The 27,801-nt window shown below is 42.4% G+C and overlaps 1 protein-coding gene and 1 non-coding gene across 5 annotated transcripts in view; one reads left to right on the forward strand and one right to left on the reverse strand.

The window, feature by feature from the left end:
• Nucleotides 1-27,801, reverse strand: part of CLIC5 (chloride intracellular channel 5) — a 178,487-nt gene that overhangs the window by 99,911 nt on the left and 50,775 nt on the right. The window contains exon 1 of one of the 4 annotated variants that reach the window (XM_050789023.1): nucleotides 14,754-15,159. The exons of 1 other annotated variant lie outside the window; for it this stretch is intronic. In XM_050789023.1, coding sequence (XP_050644980.1) covers nucleotides 14,754-14,816 — 63 coding nt within the window. In that variant the 5' untranslated portion in view covers nucleotides 14,817-15,159. Of the gene's footprint in view, nucleotides 1-47; nucleotides 5,327-12,739; nucleotides 14,432-14,753; nucleotides 15,160-27,801 lie in introns of those variants that run through there. 2 more of the 4 variants (XM_050789022.1, XM_050789025.1) reach the window with 2 other exon arrangements.
• On the forward strand, nucleotides 17,892-17,998 carry LOC126954004 (U6 spliceosomal RNA). The gene has a single exon (XR_007725468.1). It is a non-coding gene; the product is annotated as a U6 spliceosomal RNA (small nuclear RNA).

A 27,801-nucleotide genomic window follows, 5' to 3' on the forward strand; every position in this document is an offset into this window, starting at 1 on the left:
ACCCAAGACTGGGTAATTTACAAAGAAAAGAGGTTTAATTGACTCACCTTTCTGCATGGCTGGGGAGACCTCAGGAAACTTACAATCATGGCAGAAGGCACCTCTTCACAGGGCAGCAGGAGAGAGTATGAGTGCCAGCAGGAGAAATGCCAGATGCTTATAAAACCATCAGACTCGTGAGACTCACTCACTATCACGAGAACAGCATGGGGGAAACCACCCCCAAGATTCAATGACCTCCCACCGGATCTCTCCCTTGACACATGGGGATTATTACAATTCGAGGTGAGATTTGGGAGGGGACACAGAGCCAAACCATATCACAGGGTCTCTTTTTCCAGCCCTTCATTGACCATCCCCTACGTCACAAACCTCTCATCAACTAGGTGCATCTGATAACCACTCTTTAAAATGAAGCCTGGGTATTCCTTCACTCCACAGTGTTCACCAACAAGCCATTCCCTTTGAGAGGCATTTTTCTCCCACTCTGGAATGAAAAGTGCCTCGCCCTAGTTAGAGCAATTCTTGGCACACAGATGAAAAATGTTTTCTGAGGAGTGTTAGGCCTAGATAAGCCTCTTATCAACCTTTAGGGTGACCTAAACTGGGAGAGGAACCAGAAGAGATAGTCCATGGTTTTTCTCCAGCAGTGTCCTTACTCTCCTGGGGGAGGTGAGTACCAAGAGAGGGTCCTGGGGTCTTGCCAGGGTGGAGAGCCTGGTGTCCCTCTATCACCTGCTCTGGAATCTGACCTGGCAACAGATCTACAGGAGAGAGAGGGGAAGAGGTGGATGGCTTTCTCCCTCTTCTCTGCCTGAGCTTAGCTGGGCCTCTCCCCTAATTGCACACTTGAATTGAACCCCAACTTCTTCCCTGCCTGTGCTGCCAAACTCTGCTCAGTGCTTTCCTGATACCATGTCCCTTGTTTTGGAGCTCCCATAGCCTCGTTCTTGCCCTCCCCCTGCAGTCCTTCCAAATGCCCAGTGGCTGCCACTTTCCCAGACCCCCAGGCCGCAAGTTCTGCCAGGGCCCAACTGACTTCCCCCACAAGACCCAGGGCCTGGCACCTGGTAGGCTTCAGTAAACAGCTGCCGCATGGAAAAGTGCATTTCAAGCACCTTGACTTCATTTTTATTGTCTTTAATTACGAACATACATTAAAGGGTTTTGGAGTTAGTCAGACCTGGCTTTGAACCCCAACTCTGCCACTGTCCATGGGACCCTCAGCAAAACACCTAACCTTTCAGAAGCCAGATTTCGCATGTAAAACAATCACAATATATCTAAAGGAGTAGGGATACTAGATTAAACAGAATGTCACCACAATGTCTGGTGCATAGGAGAGAGATGCTTTACAAATTATATCTATTATAATCCTTTCCTGATCCTGCTACCCTTGACCATGCCAGGTGTCTTAGAATGACTCGGAAAGTCCTAGCAGTGAGGCTGGACACCCCTCCCCTCCCTGCCAGGGAGTAAACTCAACTCAGCAGCAGCTTTATTCTCACCCCTGCTTTCAGTCTCCTATGTGGTGCTATAACAGCCTAACTTGTCTGGGCCTTGAGGAGGAATGAAGCTGCTAGAATCCTGTGAGGACTTGATGGAATCCACTGAATTCCATGGACAATATTATAAAATTCTTTAGATTTATTGTTATATCTCACCTTTATAGTGCCTGGCGAATAGTCTGTATTTTTTTTTTTTTTAATTGTGGGACTCTGCCATACATATCTGTAAATGAGTCTAGGTCTTAGTAATGGAAGAAGAGTCGACTGGAATAGACATAAGATTTCTCTCAAGTCAAGGGCTTCATCCTTTCAAAGATGATTTTCAAAGCTTACTCTAGAATCCTGACTGACACACTTGGGCCAAGGCCACCTCTTGGGCAAACTGGCCAGGGGACAAAATCTGCTCTTGGTGGCCACCCCCACAATGCACAATGGGTACACTTTTTTTTTTCCCAGTGGCATGCGATACTCCTGGTCTCTCTTACCTGCTTCCTTCTGGTCCTCTTCCTTCTGCCTACTGACCTGATAAAGTAATCCCAGCTAATGTGTCAGCTGGGGCTACTGCATCCATAGGTAGCCCACTATGAGTAGCATATGTATATTGTTTAAAGGACCTCTAAGGAACATTCCTTAATCCAAAGGGGTTGATCAAAGAATGGAGTTCATGTCACTATGGCAGAGAAGTGGGAAGGAGACTCTAGAACAGGTGGGTCTTTAGGCAGCTCTGACTCACCCTATCTAGTAATTGCCCTGCTTGCTTGTCTTAAGTGTTGGAATCTGACCTTTACCTTGGACTATTCACTGCCATCTGTGGAGAATTAAAGAAAGGCAAAACCTTGGTCATCTCACTCTTGCTCACCATTGGAAAAATGCCTTCTGATTTAGTGCAGCAATTTCTCCTTATTAAGCTACAAGGGGCTGGGTAAAGTGAGGCAGGAAAGAGCACAGATTCTGATGCCAGGGGATGAAGTTTGAAGCCAGGCTCTACAATGTTCTAGCTCTGTGCATTTATCCAGAGGGGACTCAGTCTGACCTTCAGCTTCCTCATCTGTAAATTGGGAATAGCACCAAGACCTACTCCATGGAATTCAAGGAATCAGCGTAACTAAGGTGTTCAGAATAGCAGTTAGCCACTGTTGCTGTTATTTGGTTTCCAAACTGATTCTCCGACTTCTGAAAATGCAGAGACACAGCTCATGGGCCCAAAGAGGATTGGGGTTTGAAGACTGGGTTTTCTGTATCATAAGCCACTTCAGTGCTCCTCTGTCTCACCTACCCTTTGCCCTCTTCCATCCCTGCTATCTCTTTCCCAACATTCTCCTCTTCAAGAACCTTATACTTTGAGGATAGGGATGAGTAGCTTTGCAAAAACAACACCACCACCACCAACACCAACAAAACAGTAAGCAAGGCTGCAACTGTTTGTGTAATTCCACGGGCCATGGAGCAGAACCTAAGGCTAAAGGTCACTATATAAAATGACTGAGGTGCTATATACCTCAGGGTGACCTGAGAGCAGTAGAAGACCGCTTGCCTACCAAATCTCTCCTACATTTGAATGTCACAGGGCTTTAAATTTCCACTGTTAGACTCACCCTTGTGGATTTTGGATACTCCCATGGGCCCTGGTTAGGTTAAGGATAGTGTTCCGTTAACTAGGCCGGGCACAAGAATCACCGGCAGCACTTGTTAAATTGCAGATATCTGGGACCTCCTTCCCTGAAGACTCTGATTCACACATTTGGGCTGGAGTTTGGAAAATGCCCCAGGTAGTTCTTATGCTTGTACAAGACTGGGAAACCCTGTTCTGGTGGAGAGTGGTCAGGTATGGAGTCTGGATCTCCATGTTTCTAAGTTTGTACAGAGGAACCCATCAGGCACCTGACAAGTCACCTGGTGGGTGAGAGGATTAACTATCTTTCTTCCTTAAAGGATAAGAGACTCAGAAATGCTTCAAAAAACTGTATGGACACAGAAGGAACCATTTTAACGAATATGGGAAATAACACTGGGAAAAGGAATGCAAGAATAGCTTCAGTATCAGGTGGAAGCTGTTGAAGTTGATCTAGAAGATGGGGAATAGATGTGATAAAGGGAAGATTCTTCTTTAGGAAGATTAAGTGGACAGTATTAAGCATGGTGGACAAGAGGTGAGAGAGGCTGCAGGTAGGATGCCAGCTTGTAGTAGGAAACAAGAATACATAACTTAGTTTCTATGGTAGAGACTAGCTCCAAACCTGCTTCCTTTCTCTCCTTGGAACACAGTTAGATGACATTTCCCAGCTTCCCCTACATAGAGGAATAGCCACAGGATTGAGCTCTGGACTATGGAAAGTGGGTGGAAGTGATTTGACAATGCAAACCTACCATGCTGTCCTCCAACTTCAATCTTCCCTGTGCTGGCTGACGGTAGAGAGCCCAGTAGAGGAGCTGGCAGTCCCGTAGGGTGGCAGAACTGCAGTGTGGAGGGAGGCCACTCACCAAACACTGCATTGAGCTACTGTGTGAACAAGTTGGCAGGTTGCTGTTTCAGCAGTTGGCCTATACCAACCAGGACAGTGCCTGACATATGAACAGTGAAGACTGTAGTTTGCAAAAGGGGTTCATGTTTCTTATCCTATTTGACTTCATAATAATAATCCTGCCACACAGATCAGATCCCTGTTATATTCACAAAGTACCTGAATGAGGAAAGGCCACATAACTTTTCCCACACAGCTCCCCTCTCCCAGAGCCTGCCCAGAACCCTCAATTCCACAAGAAAAACCTGAGGCATTTGTGACAAAGGGCCACGGACATATGGCTCCTTTGGTTTCAAGGGCAAATTCCAAAGACACTGCTGTCTCTAGATTTTATGCTATGACTATAAAATGCGGCAGAGAGCAAATGTGCAAATGAATAAAAGGCAGGTGAGATGGCTCCTCGCCTTCACCCTTGGTGTTGACAGGGCCTATGCACTCTGGCAGCATTAGGAAGCAGAATGGACATTGACAGGAGAGGAGCCTTGGGCTGGATCAAGAAACCTCTATCTGTTGCCATGACAACCTCCCAAATTGAATGTTTAAGAGAGTAACTGGGACATGGTGTTTACTTCGTCTCTATTCTAGGTAATGGGTTCCCAGTTGGACTCCATTCACTGCACATCCTCCCCTCCTTCCCCTTTTGTGTTATTTCTCCTCCAGTCAGACACTTGTTTCTTTTACCCCTTACCATAGAATAATGTTAAACAAAAGTGGAAAAGAAACCATCAACCCAAGGTCCATAGAGGTTGATATAGGATGTGGGGTAACCAGCACCAGATTTCTACACCAAAGCCTGTGGGTAACCCAAGACGTGCTGCAAAGGCCTCCCACGCCAAAACACCCCTCCTCAGATGCAGGGCCAGGTACACCATATTTAGATAATTAAGCACTTCCCTTTTAAACTACAGTTGCTCCATAGGCAGGTAGGGGCACAGCAATCTTCCACTTTAAAAACAAAAGTCTGGATCCCCCAGCTGCCGTCAGAGATACTTCATGATACGATCTGTTAGAGTCTGAATGTTGGTGTCTCCCCCAGAATTCTTATGTTAAAATTTCATCTCTAAGGTGATGGCATTAGCAGGTGTGGGCTTTTGGAGGTGATTAGGTCACAAGGGCAGAACCCTCGCAAATGGGATTAGTGTCCTCATGAGGGGCTGAAGAGAATAGAGTTCTCCTCCTCCACCATGTGAGAACCCAGTGAGAAGGTGCCAGCTACGAACCAAATAGTGGCCCTCACCAGACACCAAATCCGCTGGTGCGCTGATAGACTCCCTAGCCTCCAGGACTGTGAGAAATAAATTTCTGTTGTTTATAAGCTACCTAGTTCATGGTATTTTGTCATAGCAGCTCAAACAGATTAGGACAGAGGGACAGAGCCTATATATATATATATATATATATACACACACACACACACACACACACAGAGTCTTGCCCTGTCGCCCAGCATGGAGTGCAATGACGTCATCTCGGCCCACTGCAGCTTCCACCTCCCTGGTTCAAATGATTCTCCTGCCTCAGCCTCCTAAGTAGTTGGGATTACAGGCATGTGCCACCATTCCCGGCTAATTTTTTGTATCTGTAGTAGAGACGGGGGTTTCACCATATTGGCCAGGCTGGTCTCAAACTCTTGACCTCGTGATCCGCACACCTCAGCCTCCCAAAGTGCTGGGATTACAGACATGAGCCACCGCGCCTGGCCCCTTACTTATATTTTTATCTGCCTTCCCAATATCCATTCACACCCTCTTCACCACAACCAAGCAGAGCTCTGAGTTTTCCGGGACACATCTGGACTTGTCTTGCTTCTGAGCCATTGTTCATATGATTTCCTTCGCCTAGGACATTGCATTTATTTCCTACCTCTTATTGCTTGATCACCTTGGCTAACTCCTCATGTGCCTCATTCCTCCCTCTCAAATGACATTTCTTTTTTTAACTTTTTTTTTCTTTTTTCTTTTTTTCTTTTTTTTTTTTTTTGAGACAGAGTCTTGCTCTGTCACCAGGCTGGAGTGCAGTGGTGCAAACTCACCTCTCTGCAACCTCCACCTCCTGGGTTCAAGAGATTCCCCTGCCTCAGTCTCCTGAGAAGCTGGGACTATAGGCGCATGCCACCATGCCTGGCTAATTTTTTGTATTTTAGTAGAGATAGCGTTTCACCATGTTGGCCAGGATGGTCTCTATCTCCTGACGTGATCCGACCGCCTCGGCCTCCCAAAGTGCTGAGATTACAGTCGTCGTGAGCCACTGCGCCCAGCCCCCAAAGACATTTCTTAAAGCATGGCCTGTACTTCTTCTCCATGCACTCTCCTCTGGGGAACCTCCTCTGTCAACTGTAGCTCTGAGCAGAAGTTCAGATAAACATTCCTAGTCCTGACCCCCTCAGATCCTCAGCTCTGATTCTCCAGCATTCTAAGGAACATCTGCACGGGACTGACCTGCCAGTACTTCAAATTAAACCATTCCGAATCCAAATGATTTTAATGAACAGCAACTCCCTTCCTCACAGGATATATAGGCTTTCAGAGTTAAAAGGAAACTAAAAGCTCAGTTTGTCTGTACTCTTCAATTGACAATATCTTAGACAGTAATGGTCAAGCCCATCAAAGATAGCACCATTCTTGATGTGGACACTAATCTATCCAGGGGTGAATGTACCAGGAAACTGCTGAGTCTTCAGTGTTGGTGCCCTTAATACACAGTATTTGCACAGGCTTCTTCCAAGGCATGCACCTAATTTTGTATTCACTTCTCTATTCCACAACACACTCTGTCTTTTGGCCCTCGTTTGGACTCATGTGGCCTCATGATGGGACCACTGGGATAGCCTCCTCACTGACTTCTGCCTCAGGACTCTCCTTATTCCAACATGGTCACAGTGAATGCAGCCCTAATAGCAATGGCAAAAACAGCAGCAGCTCACATTTTATCTCACTAATCTTCCTTAAACCCACATAGCATGTACCCCAAAATGTTAGATTGTGAACTTATCTCATCAGAGAAGGTCAGACTGGATGACTTCTGGAAGCTTTTCCAAATAATAAATTCTATGGTTTTATGAATGTTGATCACATTTTATGGAAAAATAGACTTAATCTTAAAGCAAGTCATGCAACCAGTTTGTGGCAGACCTGGAATCCAGGTCTTCTTTCTTCCATATATTTTTTTTCATTTGCACAAATTTCTGGGGTATATGAGCAATTTTGTTACATGCATAGATTATGTAGTGGTAAAGTCAGGACTTTTAGGGTATCCATCATACTTTGAGTTCATTGATCTTCCCACTAAAGCACAAAGTCCGGCTATGAATCTTTCTAAACATAACCCAAATCAATCTCCTATTGTGTGTAGACACTTCCAGTTACTCTCACTACTTACAAGGGAGCAGATACCACTTACCTCCCATTCAAGGCCCCCTCCTTCTACTGTTGTTGGCTTTTTTGCTGTCCTGTTTCCAATTGCTCCTTCCATATACCACTTGCTTCAGCCAACCCCATGTACCCATAAGCCCTGAGCATCCTCATCTCCACACCTTTGCTGGACCTGACATGGTTGCTCACTTTTGGTCACCTCTGAATCCTGATCATTCTTCAAGACATAACTCAGGTCCCACCCTACCCAAAGCTGGGCCTGGAGGCACCATTTGGGCCACACTGGTCCCATCATATGCATGACTCATTTCATTCCTGTCCCTCATGTGCCACTGCTGCTTGTTTGCATTGCACTCCTCAGTGGCACCCTCATGAGCTGCTGGGAGCCCGTCTTCTTCTCTGATCTCCCCCAGCCCCCTTCAGCTTTCACAGAGCCTGGCACAGAGTAGGTGCTCTGTAAGTATTTTCATGTATTTATTGATTGATTATCTTTTATCCCCTAACTCCCTATATTCTTTATCTTACTATCTCCTTCATGCATTGCCATTTAAAATTATGTGTCACTCCTATATAATAAAAAATATACAAAGGAAGAAAAGAAAAATTACAAAAGAAAGGTCAAAAGCATTTCTTTCCTCCCTTTTCTGGTTTATCTGAGGTCAATGTGGAGTGATTCATGTGAACCAGCATATTGCCTCGGCCTCCTCCATCCTGTGAAATGCTTGTTTCAAGTAGGGACTGGACCATATTTTGTCCTTTTGATGCTCCACTGAGTAGTTCAGCCCTATTTACTTATGGTTTGCACCAGTGGTTCTCAGTCTTTGATGAGCTTCAGAATCACCAGCAGGTAGCTTTTTAAGCGTACAGATGCCTGGGCCTCACCCGACCCTCCTAAATCTGAATCTCTATAGGCAGGACCTGGGCAGGTACAAGTGAAGAAGGCATGTGCAGTGACTCTTTCATGCCCCAAAGGCTGAGAACCACCAGCCTACCCATGGTTTACCTCCAGTGCTACAATAAAGGGGTTCCAAAGACTCTTCCAATGCCAGCAGAGCTAGAGAGAACTTCTAGAAGTTAACAACTCCATTTCTTTTTACAGGGAAGAACTCATTTCAGTTCAGACAGTAGGCTATTTATCTTATTTGTCCTTAAAGAATTTCACATCTCAGAACTAAGATACTTCTTGAAAGAAAAGACACGTTTCCAAAGCAGGTTGTCATTTAGGGAACTGGAAGAGAAATGTCCCTGACTGTTGGAGCTGACCCCTCAGAACACAAGCAGTGTTAGATTTAAGACACCCTGGGTAGAGAGAGCCCTTTACAGACCTACATCTTAGGAAACTCATGCTTAACCACTTTGCTTCTTTACTATCTCTAGTTCCTCCAGTCTTGATAACACATACAACTCAGGATGTGTTCTGGGTAATAGTTTTTTAATAGATACCACAGAGCGAGAGCCTACAATGTTTTCCTCATAATACTGAGAGATAATATTTGTGCATGTGTGAGTATTTTTGATGAGAGCACCTATGGTTATGCATAGCTGAAAGGTTGTTGAGGAGGGGGTAGGAAAATCTGCAAAGAGAACCAGGGATCCTCTTGAAAACAAAGAGGATCCTGTACCCTGTCCCGCTACCAGGAGCCTTGGGGAAGGAGTTATGTAGGAGCTTTCTTAGATGAGGGAGCAACTGACAGGAGGAATCAACTTCCCTTCAGTTTGAAGAATCCAATGGGTCAGGGATCTGTACCCAACCCGCAGTCAGGCCAACCACATTGCTCCAGACATGGGCTCTACTGGGCTCCAGCTTGCGGAGCAGCAGTCCAGTCAGAGGCAGTCAGATCCAGTGGTGGTTGCACTGTACTTCAGCTGCCATTGGTCTGCAGCAATGAGACAGACTGCTTGTGTTCTCAGGGGTCAGCTCCAACAATCGGGAACATTTCTCTTCCAGTTCCCTGACTGACCTGCTTTGGAAACTTATATTTTCTTTCAAGAAGTATCTTGGTTCTGAGATGTGAGATTCAGCCGGTAGGACTGAGCCTCTGACTTCTTGTACACATCAAGGGAGGGAGGCCCAAGGGCTTTACCTTTACTTATTGGGCTACATGGAGCCTACAGAGAAAGTCTTACTAATAACCCAGATCCATACTCAGCTCGAAATGCGCACACCAACTCCATGAGAGATGTGCTGCTGCTATTATCATTGCACTGGTTAAAAAAAAAAAAAAAAAAAATCTGTGGTCCAGAGAGGTCAAGCAGCCCATCCTGGCCAACACACTGGTGAACCACAGCCTGACACCAAAGTCTCACTCTTCCACCACATCTCTTGCCACTACTAACATGGGCCCAGCAGCTGACAACTCAAAGGGAACCAAGAATGAGAAGTTTTTGACCTAACTGACTGTCTAAATTGACAGACGCTTTGTCTTGCATGGAGGGGGCCAATAAACGCCCAAAGAGACAACACAAGTCATCAAGGAGGCAGGAGCTGATACTACTAGCAGTGGGCATCAGCCTCTGCAGACCCAGTTCTCACTCCCACCACCCTTTGGTGCACTTCAGATATGCATCATACAACCCTTGAGGCTAGCACTCCAGGGACATGTTACCAGGAGAAGAAGCACTCACTGCCATAGCAGGGCAGGCAAATTTGTGTATTGCATTATTGACTACAGATCAAAACCTGGAGATAGTGGGAAAGAAAAACACAGTAGCTTAACATGATGAAGGGAACTTTAAAAACCTAGTGAGCTCATGCTTAGGCAAGCTGCCCAAGGTGACCAGGCAGTCCCAGCAGCTCAGGGACATAGAGGCACACCACAAGATCTGCTCCTATCTGTTCTGGAAGTCAGATGACCACACCACGAGTCACCACAACTTGTATTGCACCCTGTATCACTCAGAACCTTTTGGGCCACTCAATAAATGAAATAACTAGTCGTTTCCATCAGACAATTAGCAGGACTCTGTTTTACTTCCCGCATGCTGAATTGATGATTATTTGACTAGACCAACCCTATACACGATTGTTCTGGAGTCCTGTGGATAGGGCTTAATAGTTCGTCAGCATCTGTTAACTGGGCACCGATTGGATGCTAGATTTCTATCAACAACACTCCTGACTGTGATGCCCTGAGGCTGTTAGAAGTTCTGGACATTTAATCAGCATTAGCAAGGCCACCTATGTCAGCGGTGGCAGAAGCTGCCTATTATTGGACCTGCCTCTGATTATGACTCAGTGACTCTCCACCAGGGCTGCACACTGGGGTCACCTGAGAGTGGATATGAAAACACTGTTTCAGGGTCCTACACACAGAGACACTGATGTAATCGCCTTGGGGAACAAACTGCCATCAGAAGTTTTAAAATCTCTCTCAATGGTTTGAATAGGTAGCGAAGGCTGAGAACCACTGGTTTCTGTTGAAACCTCAGTTCCTGGCGCAAGAGATATTCGTGACGACTTTGTCTGTATCATAGTCACTTCTGGGGTCCTGGGGTGAGACTGGGAGTGGAGGAAGCAATGAAAATGGGTGGAATGCGTTGATCTAACCTACACAGCACATCCTGTGTTTGTCTTTTCAAATTGCTTTCTGTTTTGCTTTTACTTCCTTGCTCTATTTCTTTCAATAAACCACACTCACTGCCATTATCTCTAGCCTGTTGTCCTCCCCTTATGATCAAAGTCCAAGCTACATATGATCTCATTTACTCTCAAAATATCCCTGCAAGTGAGGAAGGAGCCAAGCCTTTGTTTCCCAAGGCAAATCAGGGACGTGCACATCCAGAAAGGTTCAGTCTGCCGTGGGACTCATAACATTATTCAAGTCAGTGTGTTTATAGCAATTTTCAACTTACAACGTGTTTTCACCTATATGCTCCCTTGGAATCCTCACAGCAAATCTGCAATGACAGTATATTCCTAACCAGAGTGACCACATGTCCTGATTTGCTCCCAAACTATCCCGGGTTATACCTGTGGCTCCAGCCTAATTATTGATATCATCCCCTTTTCACTCTCAAAAATGTCTAGGTTTGGACAATAAATTGTATGGTCTCCTTATTTATAAAATGCTCTTGTTTTAAGAGGGGGCCAGTGAGTCTCCTGAAAGTTAAATAATTTGTTAAGGGTCATTTAGCTAATTAGAAGCAGAGGCAAGACTTGAACTCACATACTGTCTCCAAATCCCTGCCCCATCCACAGGTATTATGGAACATTAGAATCAGAGTTGATGTGATCTAACATTTCTTATTGTAGAAACTAAAAATGTGGGGAAATAATCTCTTAAAAGCCACTGTTAGAATGTTCCCCAAAAGGGAAAACTTGGAGTACATAGCAGAAATGGGTTAGTCTCCTTGGAAGCATTCTGTGAACACATTAGAATGGATTAATAACGTAAATAATTGTCATCATGATGGCACTTGAAAGCTTAACTTCGTAAAATAAGGTACTAGGCCTGACATAAAGGTGTTAGGAAAAGAGCAAGAAATTCAGAGTCTAAACTGTTAGATTTGAGGACTGGATCTGAATGCTATCTGCTGTCTACCTTTAGGCATTTCACCTACTCTCTGTGAGCACATGTATTGTTCAACAGAACAGGGGAAATCATCATTCTTAGTTCCCTGGGCTGTTATAAGAAGAGCAAACTGCAGCTCATCAAGTGCTCTGACAGCGAATCTCATGAGGTCCCCGTGAATCCAGTTTATTTGTATTCTTTATCTCTCACATGAGTGAATCAAACCTTATAAAGTTGCTGAGGATCAAATGAGATAAGGTATTTGAACATACTTTTAATGTCCTAATATGCTGCAATCTTTCCGTCTTCTTATCATCGTTATCAGCAGTAGTAGTAAGAGATAATGACTATCAATTGACATGGGAGACAATTACATGTCCTTGTGAAACTCACTGGGTGACTGTGATTTAGAGTGGTACACCCAGTGGAAACAAGAGGTTGGGAGGTCCTTCCAAGGGGGTATTGAAAATGGCCAAGTCATGACTATAACTGGGTGGGACCCACCCTGCTTGGAAGTCTTCATAGAAACCAACCCACTCTGCAGTGCAGAAAGCGCTTCAGTTACCTGACACCATCAACAAGAAGGCCTTTTTTTTTCATGGGGAATCATGTACTTCAGAGAAGCTCCAAACTTTGGAAAAGTGTGATTCTGTCCACAATGACATCACTTCCCTCAAATGACACAGTTCAGGTAAGGCCTGGGCAGCATCTTTATTTCACAATATTTCTAGCCTTTACTTGTGCCATTTACTTGTAAATGAGAATTGCTAACCTGAAGCTCAAAAAAAAAAATGGGGTTGAGGGAGGGGTCAAAACAACTTTCATACCTGATGTTTTGATCTCCCCATCAATCTGGTTTTTGAGGTAGCCATGAAGGCCTGCCTGGCTCTCATGGATTGATTTCCTTTAGGGAAAAAACAAATGATAACACAATCATTTTAGAATTCTTTGGGGAACGCTGCAAATTGTGCAGTAAGGTTTTTATATAAATGGAGAGACTCTCCAACACTGCCAACAAGAAAATTCCAAAGGTGCGGATAGAATCGGTCTCCACACCTAGGAGTGGGGCAAAGGGCTCCTTTGGCTCTAAAGAACCAATTTGTGTTTCAAATATCTTTCAGGAACTTGACACCTTGAAACTCCCTACTCTCAGGGAATCTGAGTAAGTCCTAGAATCGCTTTCTTCAAGGAGAGCAGCAAGACTCTGTTAAAGCTCTCCCTGTTCACTCCCTAGGCCCCAGGCCTGGATGATGGGGTTCAGAACACCCCCCCGCCGCTGCCCTAAGGTCCAACATTGGCCAGCATCAGATGAGACATGACCTCCTTTATTACCTGGGTCTGCCAATGGACCGGGAAATCCTGCCTGGGGCGGGGGTGGGGGAGTCCCAGAAACCAAAGGAGCAGACAGGGACCACAGTGGGAAGAGAACAGGCTGAAGAAAGCAAGTGTCACTAAATGTCAGGTGTAAGCTTGAAAAATAAACACAAAGAATGTAAAATTCAGCAGAAGAAATTTAACACACCTTTGTGGTAGCCTGGGACAATGGAGACAGATCATGTACCAAGTGTAAAGTAAGTCACAGTTCATTTTTATATATTTTAGGAGTCAGAAAGTACCAAGGACGGTGGATTGTTATCACGGTATATGTAGATCTCATATTTTTTGCAAAACATCTATTTAATTAGCTTGTAGAAAGGGTTTTTGGGGCAAAATAACATTTTCCCAATTCCAGGGAATATTTACGCCTTTTAAATTCTGCCAGGAGGCCCCTGACAGGCGCCAGTGACTCTTCCCTTCTCAGAGATCTGCATATTTCTCGGGAAACTTTGCACTGGGAGAGTTTTCCCCCTTTGTGAAAGGTCTTGGCGCCCAGGCAGTCCCCGACTTCCCCTCCCCCAAGTCCTGGCGACTGTTTCTGCTCAGCCCTGGAGGCTACTCTCCCGCAGCCTCAGGTTTCCCTACTTCTGCATCGTCTGCACGAAGGGCTGATCAAATGTTTCTTTCCCCTTACACCGGCGGACCAGGAAACGGCGCCGCGGCCTCGCCTCCATCCTTCCTCCTACAGGTTGCAAATAAAGTACAGCAGCTCTGACATTAGGCAGTTTCTGTCCAGGTAGCAAGGCGACTTCATTTAAATTTGCACTGTGCTCCTTCATCCCTGTCTGCATCAGGTTGAACGATAGGCTCTCCGTACTACCAAACGCCTAACATTTCCTCGATACTGCCTTGAAAAATTATGATTATGACAAAAATAATAACGTCGGAGAACGGAGAGCTTGTTTTCTGCTTTGCAAGTCACCAAGCAAGAAAACACTTTTGTCTCCTTGGCTTTTATTTTAGGATCTCTGAGCAAAAGAGAGAAAGGGAATTTTACGAAATGTCATTTTCGCTTTGCCAAAGATAATTGTGTCAATAACGTTTCTCTCCCATCCCTCCCCTCCTCCCGTTTTAGAGGAAAGGTTCACGGGTCCAGCCAGGTTCTGCGGCATCCCGACATCTGGGGACATCTTTCAGGACCAGCCCGAATCGCGCCCGGGCAGGGCTCTGGACTCGGACTCCCAGCGGTGACAGCGGAGGCGGGGGCGGGGGTTGACAAACTGCAGGTCAACTCTCCGAGAAGATAGCCACCTGCCGGAACCTGCCTTCCTCCATTCCGCCCAGGAGCCTCGCAGCGGGGCGCTGGCCTGCGGAAAGGCCACGGGGGAGCGCAGGGCTCCGCGCCGCCCTCCTGGGAGGGTCCGAAGTCCAGTGCACCCCGCGCTCTGGTGCGTGAGCCCGGCGGGAGACGCGGCAGGTGCGGCAGGTGCGGCAGGTGCGGCGGGAGCCTGGACTCCGACCTACCTTCACGAAGAGCTCGATCTCGGGGTCCCTGTCGTCCCCGTTAGCTGTCGCCGAGTCTGTCATGCCGTTGGCGCCCGGGGCCACCGTCCCGGGCCGGGGAGGCGCCACCTCTGCAGCGCCCGGGCCAGCACTCTGCTCTCCTGCCGCTGCCCAGTGGGGCCCTTCTTCAGGGCGCTGCTTAATTTTTCACAAAACCATCTATTTCTCCAGCCCTGGCAGCGGGGTCTGAGAGATCAGTGTCCCAGGTGCTCACAAGAAAAGGAGCGAAGCCGGGAGGAGGCAGGGGGCCACGGTAAAAGCCGGGTTAAGGGGATGACAACAGGTCCTGGGAGCAACAAGTGCCGGGCTGCCCGGAGGTGTCACAGGATCCGCGACTGTCAGCGATCCCGCCGCCGCCAACGCGCCCAAAATAGCCGACGGCTGCAGGGCGGGGTCAGCCGGGCGGGGACGCAGCGGGGACACCCCGGGAGCTCCGGCCTGGGCCGGGCCACGGCCCCCGCCCCAAGACCCGGCAGGACAGGAGGCGGGGACAGAGCTGGCCCTGGCAAAGCCACATGTCCTGGGGGCTGATAATGAGGGGGAGGGAGAGAGAGTCGAGGAGAAGGGGAAGGGGAAGAGGAAGGGGAAAAGGGAAGGGGAAGGAAGAGAGGAGATGGCTCTCAAGTCTTCTGTTTCTTTAATAAAGCGTCAGCTCCTCCGAGTTACTCCACTACCAGCGTTACCCACTTGGAAAGCCCTTCCTGTCTTAGCGATGCTCAGAACCCCCACCAAAAGGGGCACTTGCCATCCTTGGCCTGAGCAAAAGGAGAGTAGGTTGCCCGGGAGGGGCAGGGCCGGGGTGGCGCCTGGAGCAGAGGGGTGAGTCAACCGGGTCAGGTTCGGCTCAGGAAAGGATCCATGCCTTTCAGCCTTCTGGGTTTGTTTATTTTTCTTCCCCTTTCTTTCATTTTCTTTCTATTTCTTCCTCTATTTTCTGATCTTACTTCATTCTTGTTCTCTTCTGGTTGTTTTAGTGAAGTAGGATGCAAACACAGAAAAGATGCACATACCTTAGGTGTATGCCTCAATGAATTTTCACAATTGAACTCACCCATGTAACCAGCGCCAGAAGAAGAATAAAATGTTAGCAACACCCTTTGAAGCTCTTCCTGCTCTCTCCTCTCTACATCTTTTCTCCCTTCTCTCCTGTCCCAGGATAACCATTATTCTGGCTTGTGACAGCATAGGATCATTTTGCCTGGAATGTTGGTGTCTTGCTTCTTTCACTCATTAGTATGTTTGTGAGAGTCATCCATTGTGCTATGTGTAGCTGTGTATCATCCGTTTTCACTGACACACTTATTTATTCATTTTCTGTTGATGGACATTTGTGCAGTTGACTATCATGACTATTCTGTCATGAATATTCTATCAAACATCTTTTGGTTGGATTCACAGACACTTTTCTCTTGGATGTATACTTAGGAGTGGACTTGTTGAGTTGTAGTGTATGAGAATGCTCTCCTTATGTGTACACTGCCATAGGTTTTCTAAAGTGGTTGTACCAACAGACATTCCCACCCTTCATTTCTTTAAAAAATAGTTACTGAATCTTTTGCACCAGAATCTGGTGGAATTCTCTTTGTCTTCTTTGGCTTCTCTTTAATTAATCCTGTTTGTGCTCTGTCTTGCCTTACTAAAAACATGTATTTGTTTCATAGCTTTATAAAAAAATTCATTGCTTAATAAAAAATAAGTAATAATACTTATTATGTGCTAGACAAAAATGTTGAGCACTTTACATGTCTGAACTTGTATAATATTTACAAATAGCATAATGATCCCAATTTTACAAGTGGGGAAACTGAGACATGAATTATTTAAGTAACTTACCCCTAGTCATTCAGCTAGGAAATGAAGTCAGGATTTAAACCCAGACAGACTTGAGCCTGTCCTCTCAACTGCTCTGTAAACTGCTTTTCTTAGTGCACACTATGGAAGTCACTTTGAGAAAATGAAGACATAGTTTTAACGGTCTTAACAGAGATCAAAATCCCTTTCAGAATAATAGTTATATGAAAGGAAAACTAAGGCTGCCACATGAATTGGGAAGATGAAGGAGCTATACGAGCTGTCATGTAAAGATGCTATTTACCATGGTTGGGGTGAGGAGAGGAAAAGACTTCATGGAGCCAAAGGCATTTTAGCTGAATCTTCCTGAAAGGTCAGGCATCTGATAGGCAAAGAATAGGGAAAGGCGCACTCACTACCCTTTATGGCAGGCTGTTTCTCCACAGACTCTAGTTGCAAATTCCTCCTTCCTGAAGAAAGCAGTCACCAAGCCTAACGTGCAACCCTCTTGGTACATTACAGCTTAATGAAGGTGATGTTTAATTGCTTTCCTCCTGCTTGGTTTCAGGCTTACATCACCAAAGCCTTTAGAGAAACGGTCACCTTCACAGTTGTACATTCTGAGCCAATGACTACATACTTTAGGGAAGGACCAAGGTTACAGAGGGAGACTGGTGCCTTCACTGCATGATGCACAGACTCAAAACATCCCTGCATTGAAGTGTGGGCAATATTCTTAATGGCAGTGTGGTAGTAGCAAACAAAATTATATGCATAAAATGCCTTGAGGGTTTTTGTTTTTTGTTTTAATGAAAAATGTGTTACACGTATTTTAGATCATTTCCTTGACTATGATCTAAACAACGTGTGGTATGATTTCCCTGTCCTTAATTCCAAACCTATCAGAGTTAACTTTCATTTTAACTTCTCCAAATACCTACTGCTATTAGAAAATTGGACAGATTCCTTTCAAGAACATTTTATAGGAAATATCTCCCATTTGGACATCCCTGCAGATAATTTATAGTTTTGATATTATAAAGCTTCATGCTGCAAAAAAAAAGTCCTTCTTTGGCCATAAACTATTTCTGTGCATATTTTCTATTTTCAATTTCATATTATGCCTTAGAGCTCAAGATAAAAGGACTTTATTTTGTACCCTTTAATGTTAAAGAATAATTGGTTAGAGTCAGTTCCAGCTTTGTCCAGAGAAAAACACTATATGTCTACTTCCAGCCCATAGTTTCACAAATGTGGTGCAAGTTTTGAACAAATTTTTACCAGGAAAGTACTCTAAAAACATATTAAGTGCTCACTTTGGCAGCACATATTCTAAAACAGAAACCATACAGAGAAGATTGGCATGGCCCTAATAAAAGGGTGACATGCAAAACAGTGTAACATTCATATTTTTGTATGACTGTTGAAAGTGAAAACTATAACATATCTGATAGCATTTTTAATATATTTAGATTCAATAATATGACCACTGCAGCATAAAGGGTAAAGCGCAAGGAATTTATACCGTTGTAAGGTATATATACTTTAGTTGATATAGTAAACTCTAAGTAGCCTGAGAAAACCTAGGTGTGTGTATTGTAATCCCTAAAGAAACAGCTATATGAGTTATAAAACAAAAGTATAGTAAAAAAAGCCAACAGATAAGCTAAAATGGAATGACAAGAAATTTTCAAATAATCTGAAAGGCAGAAAAGAGGAAGAGAATAGAAAACTGATAATAAAATGGTACACCTAAATATAACCATATTAATACTTAAGCTAAATATAAATGGTCTAAACACGTAAATTAAAAGCTGAAGATTGTTGGATTGGATAAAAAAGCAACAAGAAGACCCAACTACATGCTGTTACAGAATTCACTTCAAACACAATGTTATTGATAAATTAAAAGTAAAAGGATGGGAAAGCCCCTGCCATAAAAAGATTAATCAAAAGAAAACTAGCCTCTAAATTAATATAATTATTAGTAATATATAAACTTATATTAATGTAAGCCTATTAGACAAAATAGACTTCAGAAAAAGGAAATTATCAGGAATAGAGACCTTACATAATAATAATGACAAAACAGCCAGCTCACCAAGAAGATATAACAACCTTAAATGTGTATATACTTAATAACAGAGCTTCAATAATGATGAAACAATAGCTGATGGAACTGAAAGGATAAAGACAAATACAGAACTATAGTTATAGACTTCAATTCTCTTCTTTTAGTAATGTATAGCACAAGTAGACAAAAAAATCCATAGGAATATGGAATATAGAAAACCCAAACAACACTATCAAAAACCCTGACCTTATGAACATTTATGGAATATCCCACCCAAACAACAACATACTGTACACTATTTTCAAGTATATATGGAACATTTACCAAAACAGATCACATTCTGGGTCACAGAACAAACTTCATTATGTTTAAAATAATGAAATTATACAAAGCATGTTCTCTGACCATAGCAGAATCAATTAGATTAATAGCCAGAAAGATATCCAAAATGCTTCCAGTTATTTGGAAATTAAGCAACACACTTTGAGAAATTCATTGATCAACAAGGAAGCCTCAAGGATTATTTAAAAATATTTTGAATTGAATTCAAATGAGCATACAACATATCAAAATTTGTGAGATGCAGCTAAAGCAGTGCTTAGTAGAAAATTTATACATAAAACCCTTATTTTAGAAAATAATAAAGTTCTGAAATCTGTAATCTAAGCTTCCATTTTAAGAATCAAGAAAAAAGAATAGCCAGCTAAAACCAAAGCAAGCACAAGTAATAAAATGATAAATATAAAAACAGAAATTAATGAAATTGAAGAAAAAATAAAACAATAGAGAAGACCAATAATATTAGAGGCTGGTTTTTATAAAAGATCAATATAGTTGATAAATTTCTCACTAGATTTACCAAAAAACTAGAGAGAGAAGATACATTATCAATGTTAGATATGAAAGATGGGATATCAACTATGAACTACACAGATATAAACAGATAAGGGAGTACTACAAATGACTCTCTGAACATAAATTAGACCATTTAGATAAAATGGATAAAAGACACAGACTAACAAAAATCACTCAATGAGAAGTAGATAACCTGAATAGTCCTATATTTATTAAGCATGTTAAATTCATAGTTGAAAGCCCTCCAAGAAAAGAAAACTACAGTCCCAGCTATCTTCATTAATGAATTCTACTAAACACTTTAGAAAGAATAACACCAATTCCATACAATCTCTTCCAGTAATGAGAAGAGGAGGAAGCAAAGGACTTGTATCCAGGATTTGTAAAGAATTTTTACAACTCAAAAAAGAAAAAAAAACCCAACTAAAAAAATAGGCAAAATATCTGAGCAGATGCTTTATCCTAGAAGACTTACCAATGGCAAACACATGAAAATATGCTCAACATTCTTCAGTAGAGCAATGCAAATTAAGAGATACCACAATATACCTATTCGGACGGTTAAAATGTGCATTCATGACAACCCCATGTGTGAGCAAGAATGCAGAGCAACTGGAACTCTCATACATTGATGGTAGGAATGCAAAATTGCACAGTCATTCTGGACAGCAGTTTGGCATTTTCATATAAAGTCAAATGTACACTTACTATCTGGCTCACTTACCATCTCTTGGTATTATCCAAGAGAAATGAAAATTATGTTTACATAAAACCTTGGCACATACATTTTTTTACAAAAGTATTATTCATAATTGCCCCAAACTGGAAACATCCCCAAATATTCCTCAATGGGTAAATGAATAAATAAATGGTGATAACATTTATACAATGGTATATCACTTAGTGATAAAAACGAATGAACTATTAATTGGTGCAAAACACAGGTAAATTTCAAATGCCCCATACTAAGCGAAAAAGAAAAACAGTCTCAAAAGGTTACTTACTGTATGGTTTCATTTACATGCCATTCTAGAAAATAAAAAAATTATAGGGATGGAGAGAAGACCAGTGGCTGCCAGGGATGGGGATAGAGGAGGGTTTGATTACAAAGAGGCAGCTTTCAGCTGATAGAACTGCTTTGCATCCTGTTTGTGTTGGTGGTTACACACATCTCTGTATGTGTTAAAATATACATAACTACACACCAAAAAAGGTGAATTTTCTGTATGCAAATGTTAAAAATGATCAAAATGCTTAAATAATTTCCAAAAAGGTAAAGCCATCAGATTCTATTGCCATACCCACTTTCCACACAGTCTTTGCTTCAAATCTGTAACATCAGACCTTGTCTTACCATTAATTTCAGAAATGTAAAACAGATTTGTATTTTATGAGATGTAGTGCTTCTAATTAAGCTGATCAATAAAATAAAGTGAACTTTCATTGAAATAACAAATAAAACAAAATAAACATATTTAGAGAGTGTATTTGTGTGTGTGTTATGAAATGACATGTACTGTAAAATAATGATGATGTTTATGGGGAGATTTTTCAGAAAATGCTCACCTTACCCACTGCTAGAGTGCAATCACATTATTAGTCACAAGTTCCAGCTTTTACCTACCTAGCAGTATTCAGTTGAACCCATTCACTATACCCAGGGTAGCAGCTATTTCCATGGGAATTAAACAATTTGCATTCTCTGCAGGGAATCTCCCAGACAATCTCAAGGACTTGAGGTTTAAGCAGGAAGATTTCGATGACAGCTTCAGAAAGACATTATGTCTTTGTGGGAGGACCACATGGGTGTAGATGAAGGGAGGTGAGACCTAGAGGGATCACACCTGCATGAGGTCACAGATTGGGCTATGAGGGGGATTGAGGTGAGTTGCTAGTTCTATTTCTTTATAATCTAAGGTGTCCTTGTGTATGGCCAACATGATCAATGATCTTGGCTCTCACTGTAGTCTGTCTATTGCTGCTTAGCAAAGGCAGAGGCCTGGGAGTGAACTGGACTGAAGTCAAGCGTCCTTGTCAACAACCATCACTCATCCCACTGATTCACTCATTACTCATTCCTTCAACCAGTGTTTTGGGGGTGTCTACTATGTGCCAGACACTGCTCATACTCATTCTAGAACCCCCTGAGAACATACAGTGTGCATACCACCTTCTGATGATGAGCAGTCTTAGTTTCTGTATTATTCCTTCCTGGATTGTTATGGCTTTTCCACAGGAGTGGAAGCTTCTTGATGACAGGAATCCAGTTTTGTGTTTCTTTTGCAAGACCCACAGGATATAATGGTCCCTTGCTATATACTTATAAGCAGGCAAATATGCCCCGTAGAGTGCACATGTTCAATAAATAATTGTTAATGGAATCAATGAATGAATAACCAGCACTTCTATTTGCGGTCTCCTCCATCTGGGATTTTGACCTTCCATCAGTGAAATGGACACTACAGTGTGGAGTTTTTATAAAGACTCTAATTTGAACTGAAACATATGAAAGAGTTAGGTCATAATAATAATACTTAACATTTGCTTAACGCTCACCATGTGTTGGGAGCTTTGAAGTCCTTATTAGCTCACTTCATTTCTATAATAATCCTATGAGGTAGTGTTATTAATCCCATCTCACAAATAAAGAAGCAAAAACTTAAAAAGGGTAAGTAATGTATCCAAGGTCATGTGGATAGTTATAAACAACAGAGCTGGGACTCCCTCCATTGCTAACGCCCATATTATTAACCACAGGATGTGGTTGGAGAAGGTCGTGATGCTACTAGAAATTTAGAAATTGCTTACTGAATTGGTGGAATAAGTAAATGACTAGTCTTGGATAAGTAATGGCTAAGGTTAGGGATTTTGGATTTCTCCTTTACTCTGCTTAAACTAAGAGACACCCAGAGGTGAAATTAAAAAGGAAACATAGGGCCCAAGAGATAGCACACAAAAATTAAAAAATACCCAGCCCTAGGAAACGGAAGTTATGGGAGCCAAAGGGCAGGAGAAAAGTGATCTGAGGTCATCTTCTGTTGCATCATCATGCATTTTTGGCAGGATTTACTGCTCTGGTGATTGTCCTCACTTAATAGCCAAGGTCCTACTTTGCTCTGGCAAGATCACCTTAAAAATACAACTATTACACAAATACTTTTTAAAGATTCTTGGACAGAGTCCAAGGTAAATACATGTAACAAAATTCCAAAAAAAATCCACCCACAACTGTCACCTAGTATTACTCTGATCTACACATCTGATTTTCTTTTGGCGAACAGTACATCTTGCTAATTGACCAGTAATGGTCTTTAATAACTCAAAAAAGGGAATACTATTAAACAGAGCAAGGGTTGGGGGAAAAGCAGGGTGAGGGACATGGGTCACCTTGGAAGCCAGGAGCTGCATCGGTGGGAGTAGAATGAAGAATATTTTGAGGGGATTGGGCAAACACCCATGACCCCACAGATTAAAGTTTTGAAAATATATATAAACAGTTGTTATAATCATAGACAAATAGGTTCTATTTGCCCTGAGTTACCCAGTTTCCTTGGGGATCTACCTTCCTCCATTCACAGTACCTTAGGTTCAAGTAAAGCCTTAAGGATGGTCAGGTGACTCATATTGGCCAGTTAGAGCAATGCAACCTCTAGTCACAGTGATTGATTCAAAATGGGCACGTGATCAACTGGAATCCAATGAGATTCAATTCTGGGACTTTTCTCAGAAATTTAGAAGACCATTTTTCCTTCTGCTGAACTTACAAACAGACTAGGCTATGATCCTAGAGCTCTTTGAACTATCCCACCACCACTAAGACAGAACCTGACTGACAGTAAAGCAAACAGAGAGCAAACAAGGGCCAAGATATGTAGAGAGGAAGCCCAAGTTCTGACTTGGATGTCTTAGTGCCTGAAACTTCATACCACTAGATTTTCCTGTCCTAAATGGTTAGTAAAATTCTTTTTTGACTCAATCTTGAATTGAGTTTTCTAACGTTTGCAACTGGACATTTATTTATACCCACATCAGTTAGAATCTGTATAGAGGGCTATAGGCAAGAGATGGTCTATAAGATAGAAAAAAGACCTCCTGGCTATTAGAAGGTGGACATGAGGCATCAACACAGTGATGCACTTTAAGAATGAGGCCAATCCTGAGGTGAATAAAAAGTATTAAAGTTCCAAATCCTCATAAAAACACAACAGTCTCCTGAGCTAAGATACAAAAGCAAAAATATGTTCAGTAATTGACAGAATTCCAGAGAAAGGCTGTAGATTTAAGGTGATCATACATGGTACAGAATAAAATTTTAAAAATAATAAATAAAGTCTCCATTAATTGATTTTTTTCAAAAGAGAATGTATTATAGTACAGTAAAAAGAGCACTAGACTGAGATCCAAAAATTCTGAATTCAAGACTTTCTACACCTCTAATCTGGTTGTTCAACCTCTCGGATCCTCAGTTCCTTTACCTGTAAGACGAAAATAACTATACTTTCCCTGAAGTTTGTGTAGTTTGATTAAAATTATTTATAAATAGATATAATGCACCCAACACAGTGACTGACCCATAAACAAAGAACAAAAGAGTTATTTTTTCCCCAAATGTGTATAAGGCAGGCATTGAGCAAAGCATTTCAGAGGCAGCATCTCACTTAATCCCTCACTGCAAACTTCAGTATGCGGGAGCTGCTATTGTTACCTCATTTTGCAGATGAAGAAGCTGATATACACAAATTAGTCAGTAAGCTAGAAAGCGCTAGAGCTGAGGATCTGAATCCCAGGTTGTCAGAGTCCCAAGTACCTCAATAAATAAGCGCTAGTTAGTATTATTTTATTACGAATGTGTTTAGGTGAATAGTAAACTAAAGAAAACTAAAGAAATAAAAATAGTAAAGGCCCAGCCTGGAAATGAAGGCTGAAGATCAGCTGCTGAATCATTCAAAAAAAGAAATGCTCCCAGGTAAAGAATGGAATGCTGGACGGCCTTTAACATGGTTTGGCTCTGTGTCCCCACCCAAATCTCATGTTGAATTGTAATCACCACGTGTCAGGGGAGGGACCTGGTGGGAGGTGACTGGATCTTGAGGATGGATTTCCCCCTCTCTGTTCTCATGATAGTGAGTTCTCATGAGATCTGATGGTTTAAGTCTGTGGCACTTTCCCCTTTGTTCTCTCTCTCTCCTCCCACCAAATAAGACACGCCTTGCTTCCCCTCTGCCTTCTGCCATGATTGTAAGTTTCCTGAGGCCTCCCAGTCATGTGGAATGGTGAGTGAATTAAGCCTCTTTTCTTTATAAATCACCCAGTCTCAGGTATGTCTTTATAGCAGTATGAGAACGGACTGATAAAGCCTTCATCTTTATTTCAAAGTTTCTCCCTTGCATGGCATGAGCTCTTTGAGCTACATAAGAAATTATTTCCTGAAAGGGATAAAATACCATGGAGAAAATTGCAAGTGCCTTCTTGGAGATGAACAGAGTTGGTCTAGCCTGAATTATTATTATTATTTTTAAGAAAAATCTATCCTAAAGGTAAGGAAGCAATGTAAAAGTCCCCCCGCAGAATTCTAGGAACATGTCTGTATTTAAGCTTTTTTCTCTTTCCATATACATCCTTGTATATACATCGCTCTCCAATTTAGAATCTCAAAGAAATAGAATGAAACATTTTCTGGTCATAGTGAGGCAGACACAGAGGAAATTCACTTCTGTAGCACTGTAATAAGTACTTCTCTTTAATCTATATTCAGGGAGGTAGCTTTGATTCTGTTTTTGTCATATACTTTACTCAACTGTGCAATCTTTTATGATCTGCCAGGAAGATTACTCCTACCCCCATAAAACTTGGTTGACAGAAAATCAGAGAGCATTATTTTAATTGCTTCAATTTCCTTCTTCCAAGGAGGAGGCAGAAAGTTCTTCAAATATCTCAATTTCATTAAATTCGACAAACACTTCCTGGGAAACTGTTCTGTGCCAGATGTTGTGCTCAATGCTGGGGATAAATTTATGAGTAAGACCCAGGCCTTGCTCACAGTGAGATCATAGTGCTCAAAATGCATGTGGGGTGCTCCCACCCCTCACCCCATTTCCAGCTAAGTAGACACAATAGGCTTTCAGGAAAATACAATTGAAATAAAGCTAACAGCATTGAGAAAAGATGCTCCTTGCCTAAGTCTGAATAACCAGAAGATGAGATAACCAGATGAGATAGCACCAACTGCCTCACAAATGAGATAGCAGTCTCATTTGTGATTCCACTGAGATGGCAATGCCATAATTATCATTTTCACATGAATTTATCTACTGACCACCTATTTATATCTCAAGTGCTCTTAGAGACATTGAGTATACCTTAGGGAATAAAACAGTTGTGAACATCCTGTGCCTGGTGGGTCTTGCAATCCATTGTGGGAGACAGAACAAACATATAAGCAAAGAAATAGATGTACAATATTAAATTATGATCAAAGCTAACAAAGAAAACTGGGTAGAGAATCATAGTGAGGGGGGCGAGGAAGCCTCCTGCACAGAGGTCCACTGGGAAGGCTTCTGTGAAGTGATGACATTTAAGCTCAGACCTGAAAGATGAAAAGGAGCTGTTCATTTGAACACTGAAGGGAAGAGAGACGGGAACAGGATGTATGAGGGCCCTTAGGTGGGACAAAGCATTTCATGCTGGAGGAGCTGAAGTCCAAGCTTGAATTCCCCTGTTATATCCCTATGGGGGTCTACATTGTGTGATCACATTTTCACCTTTCGCTATGTAATTATATTATCCAACCTTTGTAGTTTCAATACATCGCTGGAGAAAATCTGCGCAGAAGTTTTCCTTCAGTGAAAGAGTTCCAGCATAACCAATAATGTTGGCTCCACTGAATATATGTTGAGTTTGCAGAAACTCACTTAGAAGAAACAATTTTTGTATTTCTCTGTAATTATTCATAATTTCTTCAATTAGATGCACTTTGCAAAAATTTGCAGTGCACTCCTGTGTATAAAAGATAAATATTATTTTAAGACACCTTTGCAATATAAATTTTGTATCTCAAAATTCCTTACACTTGATTTTGCTCATTGGCTGCAACTACAGAAGGCCAGGACTTGTGGAGAATGGGAGAAGCTTCTCCCAAAGGCTGATATTTTAGCTAAGTGATTTTATGCTCTTTTAAAAAAGAAGTTCAATCCATTACATTGAAATTAATTCTTTTTTACCTTGCTCTTTTGTCACCTCGTAAACTGAATCATTGTTATATTTCTCTCATAAAATTAAGTCCCAGGATGAACAAAGCAGAATATAGACTCAGTCATTTATGCCCCGTTAACACAGCACAAAGTCACTGCATCAGTGGACACAAGACTTAATGCCCTTCATGAAGCCTCCCAACATTAAGGTGCAAAGAGTCAAACTGCTGACCTAAGCTCTGCCTTACTCATACGCACTGGCTCCTTGTGGGAAGTCAACAAATTAAAAGGCAGAAGGATGCAAAACAGCCACGCCAAAGTGGTCTGGTTGAGTTCACCAGTCAACACCAACGCCTCCTCTGCTCCCTTCCAGCTGGTCATAGAGATGCTGCATGCCTGGCCATGTGAATGCTGACCATACAGCATCACTCACCCCTTCTCGGGAAGTCCCAGGTGGTTGGAGTCATTCACCACTGGGTGGCCATCTGCTTGCAGTGAATAAAAAATAAGGGGGTCCTGTCTAAACAATGAACAGTACTGACCCTCTGCATGCATTGGTCACAAATGGGGATAAAATATTGTAATACTAAAAGCTAACTAATACTGTGCATACATGATTATATCTCCCATTTATCAGTATTTGAAAATCTGTTTACATTCCTTTCTCTTCCAGTAAGCTATAGGTTATAGATGCTTCTAAGGCATAAATGTTCTATTCTCTCTCTCTCCCTATATATATATATATATATATATATTAGACTTTATTTTTAGAACGGTTTTGGTTCACTGCAAAATTGAGCTGAAGGTATAGATTTCCCATATACACCCTGCCCCCAGACATGCACAGCCTCCTGCATTATCAACATTCATCACCAGAGTGGTACATTTGTTACAACTGACAAACCTACATAGACACATCATGATCACCCAAAGTCCATAGTTTCATTAGATAGTTTACATTTACTCTTGGTACTATACATTGTATAGTTTTGGACAAATTTATAATGACATATGTCTATCATTACAGTATCCTATGGAGTATTTTCACTGCCCTAAATATCCTCTGTGCCCTGCCTATTCATTCCTCCCCCATCCCCAT

Source organism: Macaca thibetana, chromosome 4, assembly GCF_024542745.1.
Source record: "Macaca thibetana thibetana isolate TM-01 chromosome 4, ASM2454274v1, whole genome shotgun sequence".
NCBI classification, from domain to species: domain Eukaryota; kingdom Metazoa; phylum Chordata; class Mammalia; order Primates; family Cercopithecidae; genus Macaca; species Macaca thibetana.